The 22,263-nt window shown below is 43.1% G+C and overlaps 1 protein-coding gene across 1 annotated transcript in view; it reads left to right on the forward strand.

Annotated features, from left to right (window-relative positions):
* Window positions 1-22,263, forward strand: part of LOC125450321 (deleted in malignant brain tumors 1 protein-like) — a 68,124-nt gene that overhangs the window by 34,821 nt on the left and 11,040 nt on the right. The window contains exons 15-23 of the mRNA XM_059652930.1: window positions 552-674; window positions 1,768-1,794; window positions 4,977-4,988; window positions 8,061-8,072; window positions 8,290-8,412; window positions 13,389-13,418; window positions 13,950-14,072; window positions 16,156-16,182; window positions 20,328-20,472. Of these exons, the coding sequence (XP_059508913.1) occupies window positions 552-674; window positions 1,768-1,794; window positions 4,977-4,988; window positions 8,061-8,072; window positions 8,290-8,412; window positions 13,389-13,418; window positions 13,950-14,072; window positions 16,156-16,182; window positions 20,328-20,472 (622 nt within the window). The remainder of the gene's footprint in view (window positions 1-551; window positions 675-1,767; window positions 1,795-4,976; window positions 4,989-8,060; window positions 8,073-8,289; window positions 8,413-13,388; window positions 13,419-13,949; window positions 14,073-16,155; window positions 16,183-20,327; window positions 20,473-22,263) is intronic.

The following is a 22,263-nucleotide window of genomic DNA, read 5'->3' on the forward strand; positions in this document are numbered from 1 at the left end:
ATTTTTTCTTATAAGTCTGATGAAGGCTCTAGGCCCGAAACATCAACTTTTGTGCTCCTGAGATGCTGCTTGGCCTGCTGTGTTCATCCAGCTCTACACTTTGTTATCTTGGATTCTAGAGCATTTGCAGTTCCCATTATCACTAATTTTTTCTTATGTTGTGTTGCAGCTCTTTCCTGTAGTAACTATAACACCAACTTGATGTCATCTGCAGATTAGTGAAGTGAATTTCCAGTTCCTAAGTCCAGGTTATTTATATATATTTTGCAAAACAGTGAATGTAGGATCATTTTTTTCTGAAGCCTGCGTACCATCATTTGTCAACTGAATAACTACAATGAGTTGCTCCTCTCTATTTTCTTGTTTACAGCTAGTTTGAAGGAATATGGCAAATTTTCTTCTTAATAATGCAATACTTGTATATTTGACCCTACCTCCTGGAACCGATTCGTACACAGTTACTGAAAATATTTTCTAGGAAATGCATTCAGTCACTTTTCAATTATTAAAGTTCCTTTCTCTGGAATAACTGAGCATTCACTTGCTAACAGAAGTCGGTTCATGCCGATATAACTGTGGAGGATATTCATCAGGATGTTCCTGCGATTACAACTGTCCTTACAATGGCAACTGCTGCCTGGATTTCTGTACTCAGTGTTCCTACATCAATTCCGGTAAGGGGAATTTCAGCAATAATTTAACTTTCGTATTTCATTACAGATGTGGAGCTGAAGGAACACAACAGGCCAGGCAGCATCAGAGGAGTAGGAAAGTTGATGATTCAGGTTGGGAATCTTCTTCAGGTCCCGAGCCAAAACCTCAGCTTTCCTGGTCCTCTGGTGCTGCCTGGCCCATTGTCTTCTTCCAGCTCCACACTGTGTTCTCTCTGACTCCAAAATCTACAGTTCTTACTATTTCTGAGTTAAATTCAGATGATGTGAAATTTTTCTTTCTGCAGTCTATGCTGTGATCTGTGATCTTACATGAGAAAAAGTCTGTTCTATCAAGTTTCAAACAGCTGGTGCAGTCTGAAACAAAGTGGCAGAAAAATATGTTTCCATAGCACTCAGGTTTCCAGTGGCTCGATACAGTCCTGGACATGCGTCAGAATTAAGTCCTAGGGTTACACCATCAAAACAATTCATTGAGGTTTGAACACAACGTTGTATTCACCCAGGGTCTTCAAGGAACAAACACCTGACATCAATATCACCAAGGGACAACTTCAGTGACAACTCTCTTTCCCAAAGCAGGTGCTCTTTGAAATTTCTCGCTACTGGCAGACAGAGCCGCAGTGATGGTGGCTAAGAGCACAATATTCACCTCTCAGTTTGCTGCTGACTGCGTCAAAGGAGGTGATTGATCAGTCCAAGTTATTTATATTTGCGCTCTGGTCACTTGTGGCTTGGTAACATTTTGCAGGGTATCATTGACTGAATACACATGCCTTTGTAAGTTCTGCATTTAAATACCAAGATTACAACACAACAGCAAAGACAGCTACTGCTGAATTTATGCTGGTGTGCAGAATATTTCATTCTATTTCTGGACATACATATAGTGTCGGCATTGAATACTGCGTGTGAAAATCCGCCTGCAGCTCTGATCATTTTCTGCCTGATCATTTGTTTTGTCAATCTCAAAACCAGCTAAAATTTATGACCTCTCTTTGTCATGTGTTATATTACTATTTTTATGAATAGTTGTTGTACATGAATGTTCCTATGTCACTGACGAGTTCAATAATTTACATGTATTCCTCTGCAGGGTACTGCGGTGAAAACTCAACAACAGGTCAGTCCGAGTTAAATTAATTTGATTGAATTTGCTAGTGTGTACAGGTGGGGATATTGTGCCAGTAATAGTTACTGATCTTAATTTCCGTGCTCAGAAAATCATTTCACTGATTTGGTGCAGTCTTTGTATATTCTGTCTAAATCCTCTGTATTGTCGCTGGGGACGAGAGATCATCTGAAACTCTGCTGCCCATTCTCTGTTTGACTTATAACTGGCCATCAGACGTTAAGAATCAGTGAGATCAGAATCTCTCTTTTTTCTTTAACTGTGTTCAAAAACATCACATGATGTTGCATCTTCGACGATTACGGCATCAGCTATTAGCATCACATCGACAGGAGGTGAATTTGGAACACCAGGAGGCCTTTGACCCCTCCAGTCACTTCAACCATTCAATATGAGCATGTGTTGCATCATTCCCCTCAAAGGACTTCAAAGTTACCCATGATTCCTCTGGAGACCAGAATTGGTCTCAATTCCCTTGAATGCATTTAACGCCTCACTGCTCTGAGTTTCAGAATTCCGAACAGCAATTGCTTTTCGGGAAAACAAATTTCTTCTCGGCCCTGTCTTAAGTATTTATTACAAAATTACATCCCTTTTTGGGCTTCCCCAGCAGGAGGCAATATCATGGCCTGAATTTTATGGGGACACTGTTGGAGAGAAAGCAATCATGTATACGGCTAATTGAGCTGACACAAGTGTAGATGCTGTGCCTGTTGGAACAAGCCCAAAATTATGCCGACCCACGTGAGTCAGAGGCCACCTGTTGTTTCATTTCCTCCTGGTATACCCACATTACTGGGCATGGCCTCCTCTCCTGGTGTGGCAGCGTGTTGCTCGTGTTAGATTGGATACTTCTCCGAGATAATGGGAACTGCAGATGCTGGGGATTCCAAGATAATAAAATGTGAGGCTGGATGAACACAGCAGGCCAAGCAGAGGAGGGTAACTTCTTCAGGTTAGGCATCCCTGGAAGAGGCTTCGCAGTGAGGTTAAAATAGTATCAGAGATAATGGGAACTGCAGATGCTGGGGATTCCAAGATAATAAAATGTGAGGCTGAATGAACACAGCAGGCCAAGCAGCATCTCAGGAGCACAAAAGCTGATGTTTCGGGCCTAGACCCTTCATCAGAGAGGGGGATGGGGGGAGGGAACTGGAATAAATAGGGAGAGAGGGGGAGGCGGACCGAAGATGGAGAGTAAAGAAGATAGGTGGAGAGAGTGTCAATGGGAGAGAGATTCCCTGAGGTTGGTCCGGAGGGAGGAGGGTAACTTCTTCAGGTTAGGCATCCCTGGAAGAGGCTTCGCAGTGAGGTTAAAATAGTATCAGAGATAATGGGAACTGCAGATGCTGGGGATTCCAAGATAATAAAATGTGAGGCTGGATGAACACAGCAGGCCAAGCAGCATCTCAGGAGCACAAAAGCTGACGTTTCGGGCCTAGACCCTTCATCAGAGAGGGGGATGGGGGGAGGGAACTGGAATAAATAGGGAGAGAGGGGGAGGCGGACCGAAGATGGAGAGTAAAGAAGATAGGTGGAGAGAGTGTCAATGGGAGAGAGATTCCCTGAGGTTGGTCCGGAGGGAGGAGGGTAACTTCTTCAGGTTAGGCATCCCTGGAAGAGGCTTCGCAGTGAGGTTAAAATAGTATCAGAGATAATGGGAACTGCAGATGCTGGAGATTCCAAGATAATAAAATGTGAGGCTGGATGAACACAGCAGGCCAAGCAGCATCTCAGGAGCACAAAAGCTGACGTTTCGGGCCTAGACCCTTCATCAGAGAGGGGGATGGGGGGAGGGAACTGGAATAAATAGGGAGAGAGGGGGAGGCGGACCGAAGATGGAGAGTAAAGAAGATAGGTGGAGAGAGTGTCAATGGGAGAGAGATTCCCTGAGGTTGGTCCGGAGGGAGGAGGGTAACTTCTTCAGGTTAGGCATCCCTGGAAGAGGCTTCGCAGTGAGGTTAAAATAGTATCAGAGATAATGGGAACTGCAGATGCTGGAGATTCCAAGATAATAAAATGTGAGGCTGGATGAACACAGCAGGCCAAGCAGCATCTCAGGAGCACAAAAGCTGACGTTTCGGGCCTAGACCCTTCATCAGAGAGGGGGATGGGGGGAGGGAACTGGAATAAATAGGGAGAGAGGGGGAGGCGGACCAAAGATGGAGAGTAAAGAAGATAGGTGGAGAGAGTGTCAATGGGAGAGAGTCTAGGCCTGAAACGTCAGCTTTTGTGCTCCTGAGATGCTGCTTGGCCTGCTGTGTTCATCCAGCCTCACATTTTATAATCTACTTCTCCGAGAGTTGGTTTTTCCCATTGAGAACATACAATGCCTCCGCATAGTAGGCTATGGAGTAAGTACGGGTAGGTGGGACTTGTATGCTTTGGCATAAATACAGACACGGTGGGCTGAATGGACTGCTCCTACTTTGTATGGCTCCATGACTCTTTCTGTGGAGGTATCACTAGATACAAATCAAAGGGCCATCTCATGAAATGCTAACATGAACAGCCCTTGTCACGTGGAGTTGAGCTCACCTCAGTATTTATGCTGTGGTGCTGGAGCCTATTCTTGGTTTACAATCTGTCCCTCCCATTCTTGCTGGTATTGAAGCTGTCGCAGAACCTCATTTTTTAGTCACATTTTTTAATGTCATTGTCCATTCCTTCTTGATCAAATGCTTGTCTGCTTCTACTATTTTGGAATTACGAGCTTCAGTTGGCACCTGCATCTGCAACAGTCTCACCATTCTCTGTTTGAGGATTTATTTTCTGAACTGTCTGTTTCTTTTCTCGATCACAGTACGATACTGATTTTCTAGCATTGCTCATCTGTTAGCTGCAAATTCTTGAACCTTCAACATGTTGTCACCCGCGAATTCCCCATTTTTTGTAGAGCTCCCCATTTTTGTGCCCCCAGTCAGATTGGTGCCCATGTTATAATACTGGATCAAGGCTTAATAAAATCATAAAAGACATCCCACATGAATGCACTGTGTAATAGGGGCATTAATTTCAAACAATTTGCAATCAGTTATATCAGACTGAATCAATCTTCTTTCTTCAATGCTGTTGAAAAACATCAAATGACGTTTGAGGCTTGAAAGAGTAGGGCAGATATTCTTGTTACTAATGCATTGTTTTTGATATTTTGACCATGTCTCCCGGAACAGCAGTGACAGCAGGTACGGAAAACATTTTCAATTTCATATTCATTCAATTTTCAATGATTCAATTTCATGACATTTCTCTGAAAATTGTAATCTGTAATTATATTTATAATCATAATAACTTCAGAATGAACTTAGCATGAGATGAATTTGGAACACGAGATCGCCTTTGACCCCTCAAGCCACTTCCACCATTCGACAAGAGCATGAGTTGCCTCGTTTCCCACAAAGGCCTCATGATTGCCCATGATTCCTTCGTAGACCAAACTTGGTCTGGGTGAGCTTGAATATATTCAAAGACTCATTACTTTGAGCTTGAGAGCCCCAACGAGTCATTGCATTCAAGCAAAATAAATTTCTTCTCAGTTGTGTCTTAAGTGTTGATGCCAAAATTATATTCTTTTATTGTCGTCCCCAAGAAGAGGCAACACTGTTGTCTCAATTTTACGAGGTAACTGTCAGAGAAAATGTGATCACATATGTGGCTAAGTTAGCTTAGTCTGGTGTTGGTGCTGTGCCGATTGGAACGATTCCAAAATTATGCCAGGCCCAAGCATGTCAGAGGCCATCTGTTGTTTCATTTCCTCCTGGTATACGAACAATACTGGGCATCGCCTCCTCCTGGTGTGATGGAGAGTTGCTGGTGTTAGATAGGATACTTCTGCAGGGGTTGGTCTTCTTCCTTGAGAAAACACAGTGCCTCTGCATAGTAAGCTACAGAGCGAGTGCAACTAACTGCTATCAGCATGGTTTGGCACAGGCACGGACACATGCACTGAATGGGCTCTTTCTATGTTGTATGACTTCGTGATTCTTTCTGTGGAGGCCTCACTTGACACAAATCAAAGGGCCATCTCATGAAATACTAACGCAAACAGACCTTCTCACATGGAGTTGAGCTCACCTCATTAATTATGCAGTGTTGCTGGGAGCCTATTCTTGGTGTATGATACCAATCTTGCTGATCTTGAAGCTGTCGCAGAACCTCCATACGTGCTTTTTTAATCACATTTTTAATGTAATTGTCTATTCCTCCTGGATCAAAGTCTTGTCTGCTTCTCCTATTTTGAAGATAGGAACTTCGATTAGCACCTACATCTGCAGTAGATTCACCACTCTGAATTGCCTGTTTCCTTTCTCGATCTCAATATGATATTTATGTTCCAGTATTGCTCACCTGCTGTAACTGCCTCGTGCTCCCAAGAGGAGCTCGAACATTTCATACACTTCACCAACACCTTTCACCCTGACCTCAAGTTCACGTGGACTATCTCCCACGCATCCCTCACCTTCCTGGACCTCTGTGTCTCCATGTCAGGGAACCACGTAGAACCAGACATCCATTTCAAGCCCACCGACTCCTACAGCTACCTAGAATACACCTCCTCCCACCCACATTCCTGTAAAATTCCATCCCCTATTTCCAATTCCTTTGCCTCGACCGCATCTGCTCCCAGGATGAGGCATTCCACTCCTGTACATTTCAAATGTCCTCGTTCTTCAAAGACCGCAACCGCCCCCACGCAGTGGTTAAGGCCGCCCTCCACCATGTGTCCCACAGCTCAACACTCACACCCTGTCGCCACATTAACCGCCAAAAGAAAATTCCATCGTCCTTGTTGAAATGCCCATCAGCCAAGGTTAAATGATGGAATGGACTCGATGGGCCGATTCATCTTACTTCCACTCCTATGTCTTATGGTCTTATGGTCCTCACACACCACCCCACCAACCTCTGGATACAACGCATCATCCTCCAACACTTCCGCCATCTACAATCCAACCCCACCAAAGACAGTTTTCCATCCCCACCCTTGCCTGCTTTCCAGAGAGACCACTCTGTGACTCACTTGTCAACTCCACATTCCCCTCCAACCCCACAACACCCGGAACTTTCCCCTCAACCACAGCAATTGCTACATCTCCTCCCTCACCCCCATCCCAGGCCCCAAGAAGGCTTAACACCTCAAGCTGAGGTTCACCTGCACATCTGCCAATGTGGTATACTGCATCCGCTGTACCCATTGTGGTTTCCTCTACATCGGGGAAACCAAGCGAAGGCTTGGGGACCGCTTTGCAGAACACCTCCGCTCGGTTCGCAATAAACAACTGCACCTCCCAGTCGCGAACCATTCCAACTCCCCCTCACATTCCTTCCACAAGCCTGGGCCTCCTGCAGTGCCACAACGATACCACCCAAATGTTGCAGGAACAGCAACTCATGTTCCGCTTGGGAACCCTGCAGCCCAATGGCATAAATGTGGATTTAATGACCTTCAAAATCTACCCTCCCCCACAGCATCCCAAAACCAGCCCAGCACGTCCCCGCCTCCCTAACCTCTTCTTACGCTCACCTATTCCCTCCTCCCACCTCAAGCCGCACCTCCGTTTCCTACCTACTACCCTCATCCCGCCCCCTGGACCTGTCTGTCCTCCCCAGACTGACCTATCCACTGCCTACCTCCCCACCCACACTCACCTCCACAGCTCAAACGCCAGCCCTTAAACTTGTCTGTCTCCTCTCTACCTATCTTCTCCTCTATCCGTCTTCGGTCTGCCTCCCTCTCTCTCCCCATTTATTTCAGAACCCTCTCCCCATCACCCTTTTCCGATGAAGGGTCCAGGCCCAGAACATCAGCTTTTGTGCTCCTGAGATGCTGCTTGGCCTGCTGTGTTCATCCAGCTCCACACTTTGTTGTCTCGGATTCTCCAGCGGCTGCAGTTCCCATTATGTCTTGCTCATCTGTTCGTTGGATATTCTTTAACGATGAACATGCCAACGCCAGCAAATTCCCCATTTTTCGTAGAGCTCCCTGTTTGTATGCTTCCAGTCAGATTGGTGCCCATGTTATAATACTGGATCAACACTGAATAAAAAAGTCATAAAATAAATTCCACATGAATGTGTTGGGTAATCGGAACAATAAGTTCAAATAATTTGCAGCAAGTTAAATCAGACTGAGTCAAACATCTTCCTTTAATACTGTTGAAAAATATCAAATAACATTTGAACCTTGAAAGAGTTTGGTGAATACTCCTGTCACTAATGCATTATTTTTCATATTTTGACCATGGCACCTGCAACAGCATCGACAACAGGTACGGAAAATATTTTCAAGAAAATCTATTCATTCATTTTTCAATCATTAAAGTCCATGACCGTTGTGTGAACGGTTTTCAGGGATTGAGTGAAGATTTGTGGCTCGGGTGCTGTTTGTAAATGTTGTACATCTACATTTCTCTGACAATTATAATCTGCAACCGTCTTTCGAATCACCATGACTTCAGACCTAACTCAGCATTCACTTTATCACAGAAATCGATTCATGCCGATACAACTGTGGAGGGTATGCATCGGGATGTTCCTGCGATTATAACTGTGCTTACTATGGCAACTGCTGCCCAGATTTCTGTGCTCAGTGTTCTTACATCAATTCTGGTAGGTGGACTTCCAGAAAAACAACCTACTTATTAAATTTATTGTGTGTGTATTTTGATTAGAAAACAGCAATTAGGTCAAGAATACAACTTCAAAAAATCTTGTTGCTCCTTTTCTGGTTCCATACAGTTGTCACACAACTTTTTCTCTGCAGTGTATATGGTTATCCATGATATTGGGTTTTTGTACCATTGCAAAGAAAACACGGTCGCTCTAGAACAGAGTGGCTGCAAAACTTGCTTCCATATCAACAAGTTGGCAACATCTCGATACAGACTTGATTTCGCTGAGAGCAATGGGCAGGAATTTGGAAGTATGCACAGTAGATGGATCACTATATCAGTCAGTGCATAACATTGATTTGACTTCAGTCTGTATGCCGTTTCAATCCAGCCAACATCCTTGCTTAGAGACATGGAGCCGAGCACATATTTAGTGACAGGAACAACCACACATCAGCCCGATTATAAAAGGATTGTCAACTACTTGGCTGTTACTGTTGTTACGATATCAGCTGATGATAATCCTGGATACATCAAACCTTCGAGTGAAACCTGGTTTGACAGACCACAAGTTTTATTTTTGCAATTTTGTGACTGTGGTATTCGGTTACTGAACATAATGTGATAGGCTGCCAATATACTTGGAACAAAAGAACATAAGTTTACCAGAGAAGAGAAAATAAAAAGAAACAAAGATTTATAATTAAGTATGACATGATTAGAAGGAATTTCAGATTTTAGATTTTCACAGTTAAATGATCCCTCAATACTAAAATCAGAGTCTCTTAAGACATGAGTCAATGTAAATCTAAGAAGGCCTTGGGGTGGAGGAGGAGAAAGAGAATGCCATTCAGCCTGTCGAGCCTGCCGTGCATTCAATACCATCACAGATAATCACCACTTCAATTCTTTTTACCCACCCCATCACCAAAGCCCTGAATACCACTCTATCTGCACTATCAATCTCTTTAATTCTTTGTAAGCTTCAATGAAATTACCTTTCATTCTTCAAAACTCCAGAGAACACAGACACAACTTGCCCAATCTCTCATAATAAGACAGTCGCACAATCTTAGGAACAGGCCTGGCGAGCCTCATTTGCAGACCCTCAGAGGCAGTAATATCTTTCCTGAGAAAAGGAGTCCAAACTGTCCTCAGTATTCCAGGTGCAGTTGAATCAAGTACCAATACAATTGAAGCAGGTCTTCACTATTCTTGAATTAGTATCATCGATAGCCATTTGTGAGGTGCCAAAAGACTGGAGGTTATCCAATGTGGTGCCGCTATTTTAGCAAGGTGGTAAGGAGAAACCAGATATCAAGAGAGCAGAGGGTCTGACATCAGTGCAGGGCAAGAATTTACAGAACCCTTACAGAGTGGAAACAGGGCCTTTGGCCCAACGAGTCCACACTGAACCTCAGCGTATCCCACCCAGACACAACACCAATAACCCACTTTATCTACACATCCCTGAACACACAGGGCAACATAGCATGGCCAATCCACTGAGCCTGCAAATCTTTGGATTGTGGGAGGAAAGCAGACCACCCAAAAGAAATCCATGTTCTCACGGTGAGAATGTGCACACTCCATACAGACACTTAACCAAAGGTGTTATTGAACCTGGGTCCCTGGTGCTGAGAGTTTGCAATGCTAACCACTGAGTCACCATGCCGCCCCAAAGGAGAACTTGCATTGCCTGACTGGGAATCAAACCCAGGCCACGGTGGTGACAGTGCCAAATCCTACCATTAATCTACCAGGGAAGGCAAGTTGTTGGAGTGAATCCTGAGGGACAGGATTTACATGTATTTCACAGGCAAGGACCCATTAGGGATAGTGGACATGGCTTTTGCATGGGAAATCATGTCTCACTAACTTGATTGAGTATTTTGAAAAGTAGCAAAGAGGATTGATGAAGGCAGAGGCGTGTGCATGATCTATATAGAATACAGTTATGCATTTGACAAGGTGCCTCATGGTAGACTGGTTAGTCAGTTTAGATCACATGGAATAAAGACAGAACTAGCCAATTGGATACAGAACAGGCTGGAAGGTCAAAGACAGAAGTGGTGGGGGCTTACTTTTCAGACTGGAGGCCTCTGACCAGTGTTGTGTCACATGGATCATTGCTGAGCCCACTGCTTTTCACAATTTATATAACTTACTCGGATGTGAACACGGGAGGTATGGTTCGTAAGTTTGCAGGTGACACCAACGTTGAAGGCATAGTGGACAGCGAAGCTGGTTACCTCAGAGTACCATGGGATCTGGAACATATGGGCCAATCGGCTGAGGGGGGGCAGATGGATTTTAATTTCATTAAATGTGAACTCCTGTGTTTTGGAAAGGCAAATCAGGGCAAGACTTCTACACATAATGGTCAGTCACTGAAGAGTTTTGCTGAAAAAACAGCCCTTGGCGTGTAGGTTCATAGATCCTTGAATGTGGAGTCGCATGTCAACAGAATAACAAAGAAGGTATTTGGTATACTTGCCTTGATTGGTCAGTGTATATTGAGTATAGGTGTTGGGCGGTTATGTTGTGGCTGTGCAGGACATCAGGCCACTTTTGGAACACTGCATGCATTTCTGGTCTCCGTGCTGTCTGAAGGATGTTGTGGAACTTGAAAAGGTGCCAAAAAGATTTACAAGGCTATTGCCAGGGTTGGAGGGTTTGAGTTGTAGTGTGAGGCTGAATAGGCTGGGGCTATTTTCCCTGGAGAGTTGGAGGCAAAGGTGTGACCTTACAGAGGTTTATAAAATCATGTGGGTCATGGACAGGGTTAAATAGGCACGGTCTTTTCCCCAGGGTAGGGGAGCACAAACCTAGACAGCATAGGTGTAAGGTGAGACGGGAAAGATTTAAAAGGGAACGAAGAGGGAACTTCTTCACACAGAAGGTGGTGTGTGTGTATGGAATGAACTGCCACAGGAAGTGGTGGAGGCTGGTACAAATGCAACATTTAAACGGCATTTGGATGGTTACATAAATAGAAGGTTTTGAAGATATCTGGGCCAAAGGTTGGCAAATGGGACTAGGCTGTCAGGTCTGAATGGATGAGTTGAACCGAAGGGTCTGTTTCTGTGCTGTACAGCTCCATGACGCGATGACTCTGTAACTCAAACTACCTTGCTTCATATGCTAACATTCCATTGGTCTTCCTAATAGCTTGCTGTGCCTGCACGTTCGTCTTCAGTGAAGTGTGGATAAAGCCACTTCTGTTCCTTTGCACATCTACACTTTGCAATCTCTGAACATCAAAGAAATACTCTGCTCATCTGTTTCTCTGATTAAAGTGGATCACCCCACGTTTTCCACATTATATTCCATCTGTCATGTTTTTAGCCATTCACAAAGACTGTTCAAACCTCCCTGAAGCCGTTACATACATTTGGTCACGACCTCAAAGACATTGTGAACAGTTTGGGCCAAGTGTTGATCATTGCAGCACTACAATAGTCACAGCCGACCAATGTTTCAATGAGGAACTTTTCACAGAAGTTTCTAAGGAAGTCTGTAGTGTTGAACAGAACCAGTAAATGCAGCTCTGGAGCAGTCTGATCTCAGGCCTTTCTATACAAGCAGGTGGTGCGAATTGAAGAGGTAGAATTTTCATTTCCTCAAGCTTGAAGCCTGATTTTGAAACTTCACGGAAGTCAGCAATATGTAAACATTCAAATGTATGTTGGTAACAAGCAAAATATTTTTTACATTGGCAAAATTACCACTTCATTGAAGACTTTTGCTCATACTGTGAACCGTGCAATTTACTTCAGACAAAGTGAGACTTTTTTTTCTGCAGAGTACAGTATTATTCATTACAAAATTGTCAGGACTCATTTATGCTGCACTCAAATATTGAGACTGGGTCAGTCTGATTAATGGGAACTCAGTGCAGTTATCGATGTCCGGCCTTGGGGTCTCTTCTTTCAAACTGCGAAGTGTTTTCTGCTGCTTTACCGCTAGAGGTAGTGAGGTTAATTCCACAAAAGAAGATGAGATCACGAGAGAGAAAAAAGTTGTGGATGCTCACAGTTTCACCTCATATTTTACAGGAGTGTGACGTAGGTATTCAGATATATTTGCAAACAGTGATGTTCTTAAAAATCTGATTCTTGTAATTTTAAGATGCTACATTTATTTATGCGTTTGTCCCCTTCATGGTACTCGGCTGCTGAGTATGCTATTTCATGTAACACTTTAAAAACTTGGAGTCAGCAGCCTCAAAACAGGTTCATTTCAGGATTTTTCAGGGCCCATGTTAGAGGCAAAACAGCACTGGAGGCCAGGGTGGATGAAGCCCAGAGAATATCCTGTGTGCCTAGGGAGCAGGAGTCCACTCCACTCTTCTCTCCCTCCGGTTGCTCACTCTCTTACCAATGAATAAAACCCATTGCAACATTCCAGTGTCAAACACTCCCATTCTCATGCTAACTGCTGTAATGTGTCCAATATGGTGGAGTAGTATAACATTTATTCTTTACACTGAAGTCTGGGAAAGGGTCCCAATGTGTTTCAAAAGAATTTTTTAAACTTCTAGCCATGAATATGATATACCTTTAAGTATTGCTTTCAACTCCTCCGCAATGGGCTGGTTGAGGTGAGGGGAATGCATTAGATTTCTGCTTGACACCCAGACATCACTCAATCTCATTAATGAGTGCTGGCAAGCACTTTGTGTGGCATTGCCTCTTATATGCCTCTAACACACAAATGGTGCACATCTTTGCCTAAGACAAGCTAGACTGACCCTAACCTTTTTTCATGCTTATACCATTCTGTGATCCCAAACAAATGACATGTGTAACATAGGCGGTGATTTTAATCATCAGTGATGCCAATCTTGTCAGTCAGGTCTATCCGAACAACTGTAATTTTTAAAAGGGGTTAAATTACTGTTCATTAATGCATAAACATGAGTGACTTGTTTAAAAACTCTTAGCAAAATAATATAATTATGTTCCTCTGCAGGCTATTGCAATGCTGTTAGCACCACTGTTGGTGAGTAATATTTACATGGTAACTCTGACACCTTTATACTTTTCTGATAAATATTCTGAGTAGATGAGACTAAGAGCATTGCAGAACTTTTAATTTCTCAGCCAAAACTTCCAATTTCTTGAAAGTAACAGTATTGCTTGACAAAAGACTTCTGCATTTCTCCATTTGGATCCCAATGAGATTCTCACATAATTTGGCCCTCTCTTCCAGACATTGCCCCCTTTATCATCCTCAAGATATGTGCATCGGAGCCCTCGATACATTTTCAATTTCATGTATTCCAGCCAATCTTTCCTCTTCTCAAATCATTCGCTCTCTTCATTCAGTTCCTTTTCAATGACTCACTTGGACGCGGTGAATATTAAAAGATTCCTTCACTGTTATGTGCTCAGACTCGACAGACTTCCTTCCACTTGGTATGACCCCGCCCCCCACCCACAACCCTGCCTCACCCTGCAACCCTCTGCATGCAGCCACTGAACCTCCAAGAAGCCTCTTCAGATCTATAACTAACCATTTACTGTATGACAGGGTACGGCTCATGCAGATACAACTGCGGAGGACAATCTTCAGGTTGTTCCTGTGATTACAATTGTTGGTACAATGGCAGCTGTTGCTTTGATTTCTGCGACCACTGCTCTTACATGGGTGACGGTAAGCAAACTTATAAAGCTGAAGCCGGTATTTAGATACTTGCTCCAGTTCAAAATTAATGAGTGTGAATACTTTTTGCAGTTAGGACAAATTGTACGGCCTCGTCGCTCTATCACAGTGTGATTGAATAGAGGAGAAGACACGTGAAGAATGCATCAAGGGCACAAAAGCAGAAATTAGGAAACGGCAACACAGTGGTTAGCACTGCTGCCTCACATTGTCAGGGATGAGCGTTCGATTCTGGCCTTGGGCAACTGTGTTTGCACGTTCTCCCTGTGTCTGTGTGGGTTTCTCTGTCAGCTTTTCCAGTATCTCTCACGTGTTGGTTGGATAGGCCATGCTAAATGTGGGGTTACGCGGATCAGGTAGAGAGTTGGGTTTGGGTGGGATGCTCTTTAGAGGTTTGGTGCAGAGGTGTTGGTCCAAATGGGAAACTGACCAGCTGAATAAACAATAAACCAAGGGCCAAGTTAAGGTGATGATGACCTGGTTTGGTTATGTGTAACCTGGAGAATGGATGATTCAAAAGTGTTGTACAATGTGGGAAGTCAGCTACAAATGTTGTAACAATCTCAGTGAGGCAGATGGGACGAGAGCAATATTTTTGAGAATAAGTGGATTGATGTCAAGAGTGAAGATGTTCACAAGATAAGTATCGACCGCTAAAGGTTTTTGGAGTCAGAAGTAACAGGATAGATGCCACAGCTGAATGCTTTCCCAGAGTCAACACCAGGATTTAGAAGGAGATGGTAAGAACTGCAGGTGGTGGAGACAGAGATACAGCAGTATGGAGCTTCTTCGGAAGGGTCCTGTCAACTTTACTGCTCCTCTGATGCTGCCAGGCCGCTGTCTTCCTCCAGAAGCACACTGTGTTGCCAGGATTTATGAAGCTTCTGGGAATGAATATTAAAATTTGTCTAGTCCTGGGATTGAAGGATGAAACAAAATTATTATGAAGCTTAAAGTCGAGAGTCGAGGTATTCCAGAGCTTCATGTTTCGAGTCAAGTTGTTTCAGCGGTCAGGTTTGGAATCCAGGATTTTTGTTGTACTCAAGTCAAGAATCAATGACATACGTACTGCCTATTAAAAGCTTGGGGACGAATTCTGGAGAAAACCTGTTTCTCCTAGCAATTATGGAATTACGAGAGTCAATGTTAGATGCAATTGTGATTCATGTGAAAGTTTGCAGAGTAAGAATAATTTTGGAAATCAGGTTAAGAGAGAAGTGGTTTTCAAGGGCTGTCCCAGCAGTGAATCTGCTCCATTGATGAGCTGAAATGGATTGAGGACAATGTGCAGTGCAACCCGAATTATAGCTGCTTTCATTCTCGGTATTGTCTTGGAACCGATAAAATAATTTTGAAAAATTACTCTCAGTTCCCAGTTAGTCCTATAAATGTTCAATAAAAAGTGTAAGAACTGCAGATGGTGAAAACCAGGCAACGAAACAGAAGATGCTAGAAAAGCTCAGCAGGTCTGGCAGCATCTGTGAAGGTCAAAACAGAGTTAACATTTCTGGTCCAGTGACCCTTCCTCAAAATTGATGGTACATGGGAAAGTGAAAGTTTATATGCAGAAAAAAGGAGGACGGGGATGGGGTAAGGAGTTAACAATAGGATAGAGCCTAAAGAGAGAGAAGGGCAGTTGGACAGACAGAGTTGATAATGATAAGGCTGGGAGGGTGAACAGTTGTTAATTGGGACTATTAGTGACTAAGAACAGTTCGTGAGTAATGGCGGGCTATGTGGTAACAGGGCCTGGCGTGTGGGGTTGGGGCCTGCAGCATGGAAGAGAATAGGCCCTAAAATTATTGAACTCAATACTGAGTCCATTGGGCTACAGGGACCCCAAGTGGAAAATGAGATGTTGTTCTTCCAGCTTGCATTGAGCTTTGTGAGGACACTGCAGCAAGCCAGAGACACAGATGTTGGTGAGGGAACAGGTGATGCATTAAAGTGGCAGCAGCTAGTTCAGGGTCTATTTTAATAAGCAAGCAGAATGTGGATGTTAGCGCTTTAATTTGGATTTGAGTGTAAAGTTTCTAAAATACTAACCTACTGTTTTCATTTCTGTTATTCATAGGATACTGTTATGCCACTACATCTAGCCGTAAGTAAAATTTGAACATGTTTGCTGCTTAGTAACTTGGAGCCTGGAGTAAATATGTCAATGTTGTCATTTTCCAAAATTCACTTTGTAGACTTTTGTGGGGGAGCTGGTGTTAACAAATAAATTACATTTAAATATATGAAGATTTAATCAATAATAAATGTCAGTATATTCAGTGAGGAATACATTTTTGAATATGAGTCATCAGGTAGAGCGCTGTATCACCTCCCCTTGACCATCAATAATATTATCATCACAAGCGCCCGCCCAAATTAAATGAGGAATCTAGGCTCTACAAGCATCAACTCCGTGGGATCAGCCATAACAACATGATGTCATTATGACCGTGTCAGAGCCAGTTATTCTGTAACAAGTGGATCTCTTCTTGGCTCCCAAAGCCTGTCTTTCAGCCAGAAACAAAACTCAGGGTCAGATTGAAGCATCTCTACTTGCTATGATGGTTGCTGTTGTAAAAGCACAAAAGGACCTTGACATGACCCAGGACTCAAAACCTCGTTGGTTGGAAGCCCACACATCAGGTTAACTATTCAATCCACGCATCATGCGTGTCCCATTGCTGCAGAGTGCACCAAGGATAGAATGCTCTGAAAAACTTCAGAAGCCCTTTTGACAGCACCTGTCAAATCTGCAATGTCCACTGCCGACAAGAAAAACAGCAGTCGGTTCGTAGGAATTTCACCACCTCCAACCTCCCTCAAAGCCTTACACCATTTCAACATAGCACCATTCATCCATCATTACTGGATCAAAATGCTGAAATTGTTGACCTGACAGAATTATAGGAATATTTTGACGACAAAGGGACTAAAAATGGAGGTGATGGTCCTATGGTATTATCACTGGACAGTTAATACAGAGACCTGTATAATGTTCAGGGGACCTGGGTTCGATTCCCACTGTGACAGATGGTGGAATTTGAATTCAATAAATGTCTGGAATTAAGAATCCAATGATAAGCATAACTCTGTTGTTGATTGTCGCGAAAATTCTACCTCATTCATTAATATCCTTCAAGGAAAGAAACTGCCATACTTACCTTGTCTAGCCTACATATGACTCCAGAACCACAGCAATGGGGTCGACTTTTCACTGCTGTCTGGCATTTAGGAATGGACAATAAATGCCAGCCGAGCCAGTGACGCACTCATCCTGTTAATGAATAAAGAGAAAAAAACATGGACCGAAGCAGCTCAATGAGGAGTCCAACATTATATTCTCAAGGGTATTTAGAAGGATCTATAAATGGTAGCCTGTATGGTGACACCTATATCATAACAAAGTTAACATTCAAGGTTAGATGAAGTAAATACAAAAAGGGATGACGAAATATGATGACAATAGAATAATAATGAATGGAATTATTTCTTCAATTCGAGTTGAAAAATTGTCATAAGTTTTTTGAGGTTATCAGCCTATTTTCAAGTTGCAGTTTCAATGTATTGTGTCTCTTTCACTTGTCAAAAGTAGTTTATTAGCTGTTTATGGTTAACTGACACATTTTCCCAGTTTTATTCTGTACTTGGTAAAATCTTTTCAGCCCTAGCATCATTTTACATATCTCTAGCTGCACTGCTCCGTGGGAGGAGATTCTCAAAGTCTCACTGTCTTCTGAGTTTTAATTATTCTCATCTCTGAGTTAAAGAGGCAACTCAATATGTTTAAACTGTGTATCTCATTCTAGTTAACAAAGTGTGGAGCTGGATGAACACAGCAGGCCAAGTAGCATCTCAGGAGCACAAAAGCTGACGTTTCGGGCCTAGACCCTTCATCAGAGGCATTTGTGCTCCTGAGATGCTGCTTGGCCTGCTGTGATCATCCAGCTCCACACTTTGTTATCTTGGATTCTCCAGCATCTGCAGTTCCCATTATCACTATCTCATTCTAGTCTCCCTCACAAAGGAATCATCCTCTCAGTTACCACCCTTTCAAATCTCAACAACAAGAACAACAAAGTTGCTGGAAAAGCTCAACAGGTCTGGCAGCATCTGTGCAGGTTAAAACAGAGTTAACGTTTTGGGACCAGTGACCCTTACAAACAACTGGTGAATCTTTCAGGTCTCCTTGTAACATCTTTTTTTCAATAAGGTCACCGCGCTCTCTTCTAACATTAAATGGAAACAACTAGTTTTCATAAGATAACACTTGCATTCTGAGTATCAATTGAGTCAACCATCTCTGAACTGCATTGGATGTATTATATCCTTTCTTACATAATAAAATCACATCTGCTGTGTTAGTATGTTTGCTGCAATGTCTCCATTCCAAACATCTTGGTCAGATCTCTCATTTTGTGGACACGATGTCTTATGCTCGGATAAAGTAATGTTCAAGGCAGCAACCGTCTGCTATTTCACCAGGTTGTTACTCCACAGATGAGACCAAATTGTTGCTGAGTTACGCAACAATGGAGCCACGTTTGTCAACACTATGGTATAATAGAGAGATGGAAATTTGACAGTTACGGGGAAAGATAAAATGCCAACTTCCACTTCTGGAAACATTGTAAATACTAATGGAAAATTGTCTTTAAATTGCAGAAATCTAATGGTCTGCAGGGCAGCAGCAAAAGAAAACAATTCACTGAAGACTTGGCAAAGTAAATTGCATTGGAGCAGGAATGTTACACTGCTGCATGCTTCAGCTCTTCTACAGTACAGAATTAACATTCACACCGAAAGATCACAAAACTTTATGCATCTTTTTGGGCAAGAGGACAACAAAACCTATAAGTTGATATTTGGAATACTCTCAGCAGGCAGCAATTCTGAATCAACTGCTTTGATAAAAATTTATTTTGATATCTACATATTATTCTATATATTTGGCTCCACCAAATACTGTCCAAGTTTTCCAGTGAACGCGGAATCGTCCCACTATGAATTCTTATATGTGATTAACAATTGTGTTATCTGGCCTAAGCCAAAACTATGGTAGAGTGTTATTGGGCTCAGTATCCAGATCGCCATGCGGCTTTAATGTAGAGGTGTGATCAGGCTTTCCGCTTCATCGTCTCTGGCGTGGAATTCTGATGAAATCAGAATCTAGTTCAGCTTTTGGTTAACCCGTGAGCATTCACTATCAAGACTGGAGGAAGGTCAACAGTGACATAAGAATCTCACTAGATGGTGCTTGGCACCAATGGAGCCACGTGGCAACAGGCAGTAGAGATTACCAGGGAAGGAGGATTAACCAGGATTAAATCCATCAGAAATTGAACTGGACAAGTGTAAAATTAATGTGGCCACAAGGTCAGGTCGAAGGCTGTGAATTCAGTGATGAGTAACTCACATCCTGAATGCCCAAAGTTTGTCCACCATCTTCAAGGCACAACCCATCAGTGTGACAGAATGCTTTCCACTTGCCTGGATGTGTGTCATTCCAAGAAAAGACACCATCCTAGAAAAAGCAGCCCTCTTGCTTACAACTCAATCCACACCTTAAACATTCATTCTGTCCATGTCTGATGCAGAATGGCAGCAGTAGGTATCATCTACAAGACACTGCTGAAACTCTATCAACTGCACCATCCAAGCCTATTACCTGTGCTACCTGTAAGGAAAAGGGCAGGATTTGCATGGGAGCACCTCCTATAAGACACACACAATGCTGAATTGTTTATACATCTCTGTTCCTTTAGCACCACTGGGCCAAAACCCTCTAATCCCTTTCCTCAACTGCACTGCAGGCATGCCTCAATTCAAGGATTGCAGCGGGTCAGAAACGGAGCTCATCACCACATTCCCAATGGTAATTGGGGTGGGCAATAAACGCTAGCCTAACCAATAAAGCCATATCTAGTGAAAGGGCAGTTGTGACAACGTGAATCACCAACCAGGTCTGAAGTAAGAAAAGCCAAAAGTACTGCGATTGCTGTAAATCAGAAACAAAAACAGAAATTGTTGGAAATGCTCAGCAGGTCCGGCAGCGTCTGTCGAGAGAACTCAGGTTAATGCTTTAGGTCGCGTGACCCTTCTGCCGAACCTGAAGCCTGAAGCAATGCCTACTTAGATGTTTTACATTCAGGAAAATTAGTGAATACTTTGGTTAGAGAAAGAAAAAGTATAGGTTGCTCTTTTGCCATGTATTCCAATAAATTAACTGATCTATTTCCTTCCTGATAATAGCTACTTGTGGAGGGTACCTGGATGCTGCCAATGGAACTATCAGTAGTCCCAATTATCCATACAACTATCCAGATAATGCAGCATGCGTTTGGTACATAAGAAGAAACGTAAACCAAAGAATCGTCCTGGTATTCACTGAAATACAGTAAGTGAAATTGTTTCCACTTTTATACTATAGGAGTGGATATGACAGAAGTATTGGTGCTCGGGGGGGGCGGGGGGTCGGTGGGTGAGTGATGGGGCAGAATGTTATGTTGAGTGCCAGGTATTTTTGACCGCCAGAAGATGCGGTGAAACTGAAATACACTCTTCAGAAAATCAGCAAGGAGCTATTCTCCCTGTTGCTGACAAGGAATAAAATGTGGAAGCTGTTAGGAGTCAGAGGGATGTGGCTTAAAAAGTGAGACGTGTGGCACAATCAGGCAACAAGTGCGGTCAATGAAACCAGAGCGAGCACCTGCTGGATTCAGCTCACAGATCTTCATGTTGGAAAATGGATATCAATATCTCAGGAAATGCTAAATGGGATATGATCACACATCCAGACTGATGACAGCAGACTGTTTGCTTGCTCTTATTGTCTTCACCCACTTTGAGCCTCCTTGGATGCTCATACCACCCTTATCATGCATTGCTTTCCCTTACATTGTTATGCTTGGTACTCTCAACCAGAGATACCTGGCTCATATTGCTGCTGTTTTGCTGCGCTGTTTACTGCAGACATAAAACCAGGAAACCTGTCATAATTGTCAGCAAGCCAGTCAAGGTAAGGGAGATATCCTTCGCTCATATCTGCTGCAACAGTAAGTCCAGTACCAGCCCAGGCCCTGCCTGAGGTGGTCAGAGTCAGAATCCATTTCTCCATAAGGGGTGAGGAGTGGAATGATGGGGAAGTCATCGCCCGTCTTGACTCTTTTGCCATTGAGAACCTTTATTATCGCCAAGAATTGCAGAGAAACAGTTATTTTGTGAGATGAAAGTGTGTGGCACAGATGTTACTTACAAAGGTGGTGGTGCCCCACACGAGTGAGTAGAAAGTGCCAGGGTCATGCAGGATTTGGTGTGTCAGAGCTTGGATACTGTGTGTGAGAGAGTTTGAGAGGGAAAGGAGAGTCAGTGTCCACGTACAAGATGAGTACACCAGCAGAGATAGAGTGAGTTTGAGATATTGGAGAGGAGATGGTAGCACTTCCTCTGGTGGAGTGGAGAAGGATATTTACATTCTTCCTACAGCGATGTTCTCTGAAATAAGTGGCAACCTTGTGCCATGCTGGTGTGACCTGGTGTTGTGGCCTCCACATGCTGGTCCTGTGGAGGAGGAAGCCTTGACTGAACACCACCCGGTCCAGCTGCACCTCCGGTTCAATGCCTACACAATGGGATACCATCAGCCCCCAGACTGCCGTATGTGGAGCAAATAATAAATACAGTGCAGGTATGAAAAAATCTCACATGACGGACTGAAGCATGAGATCAGAATTCTTTCCTGCCTGGCTGATGAACAGTTGAGTCGAGATCAACATTTTACTGTGAGGAATACCATAAATGTAATCCGGTAACAAGTGTTAAGGAATCTGAAAATCAGACCAATCAGACTTCAAAAGGAGAGATCGATAAATCTTGATGAAATAGATATAATTTCAAGAAATAAACTCACAGAGGAGGGATTGGTAGACAAACTGTTCTTAGATTATTATAGATTAATATAAATTACTGAAATGACAACAGAAATAAATTTTCAGTCGGCCTGGCAGCCACTGCAGAGAGAGAGTGAAAGATAACATTATTGTTAAATCAGTTTGTCATTCCTGTGAGGAGGTCAGATGTACGGGTATTTCCAGTATTTTCAGTTTTTAGTTCAGGTCTCTAGCATCTGCAGTACTTTACTTATGTACAAGTGAATAAAGAGTGGAAGAAGATAGATAATCGAGTGTGT

Source organism: Stegostoma tigrinum, chromosome 20 (assembly GCF_030684315.1).
Source record: "Stegostoma tigrinum isolate sSteTig4 chromosome 20, sSteTig4.hap1, whole genome shotgun sequence".
Classification (NCBI taxonomy): Eukaryota; Metazoa; Chordata; class Chondrichthyes; order Orectolobiformes; family Stegostomatidae; genus Stegostoma; species Stegostoma tigrinum.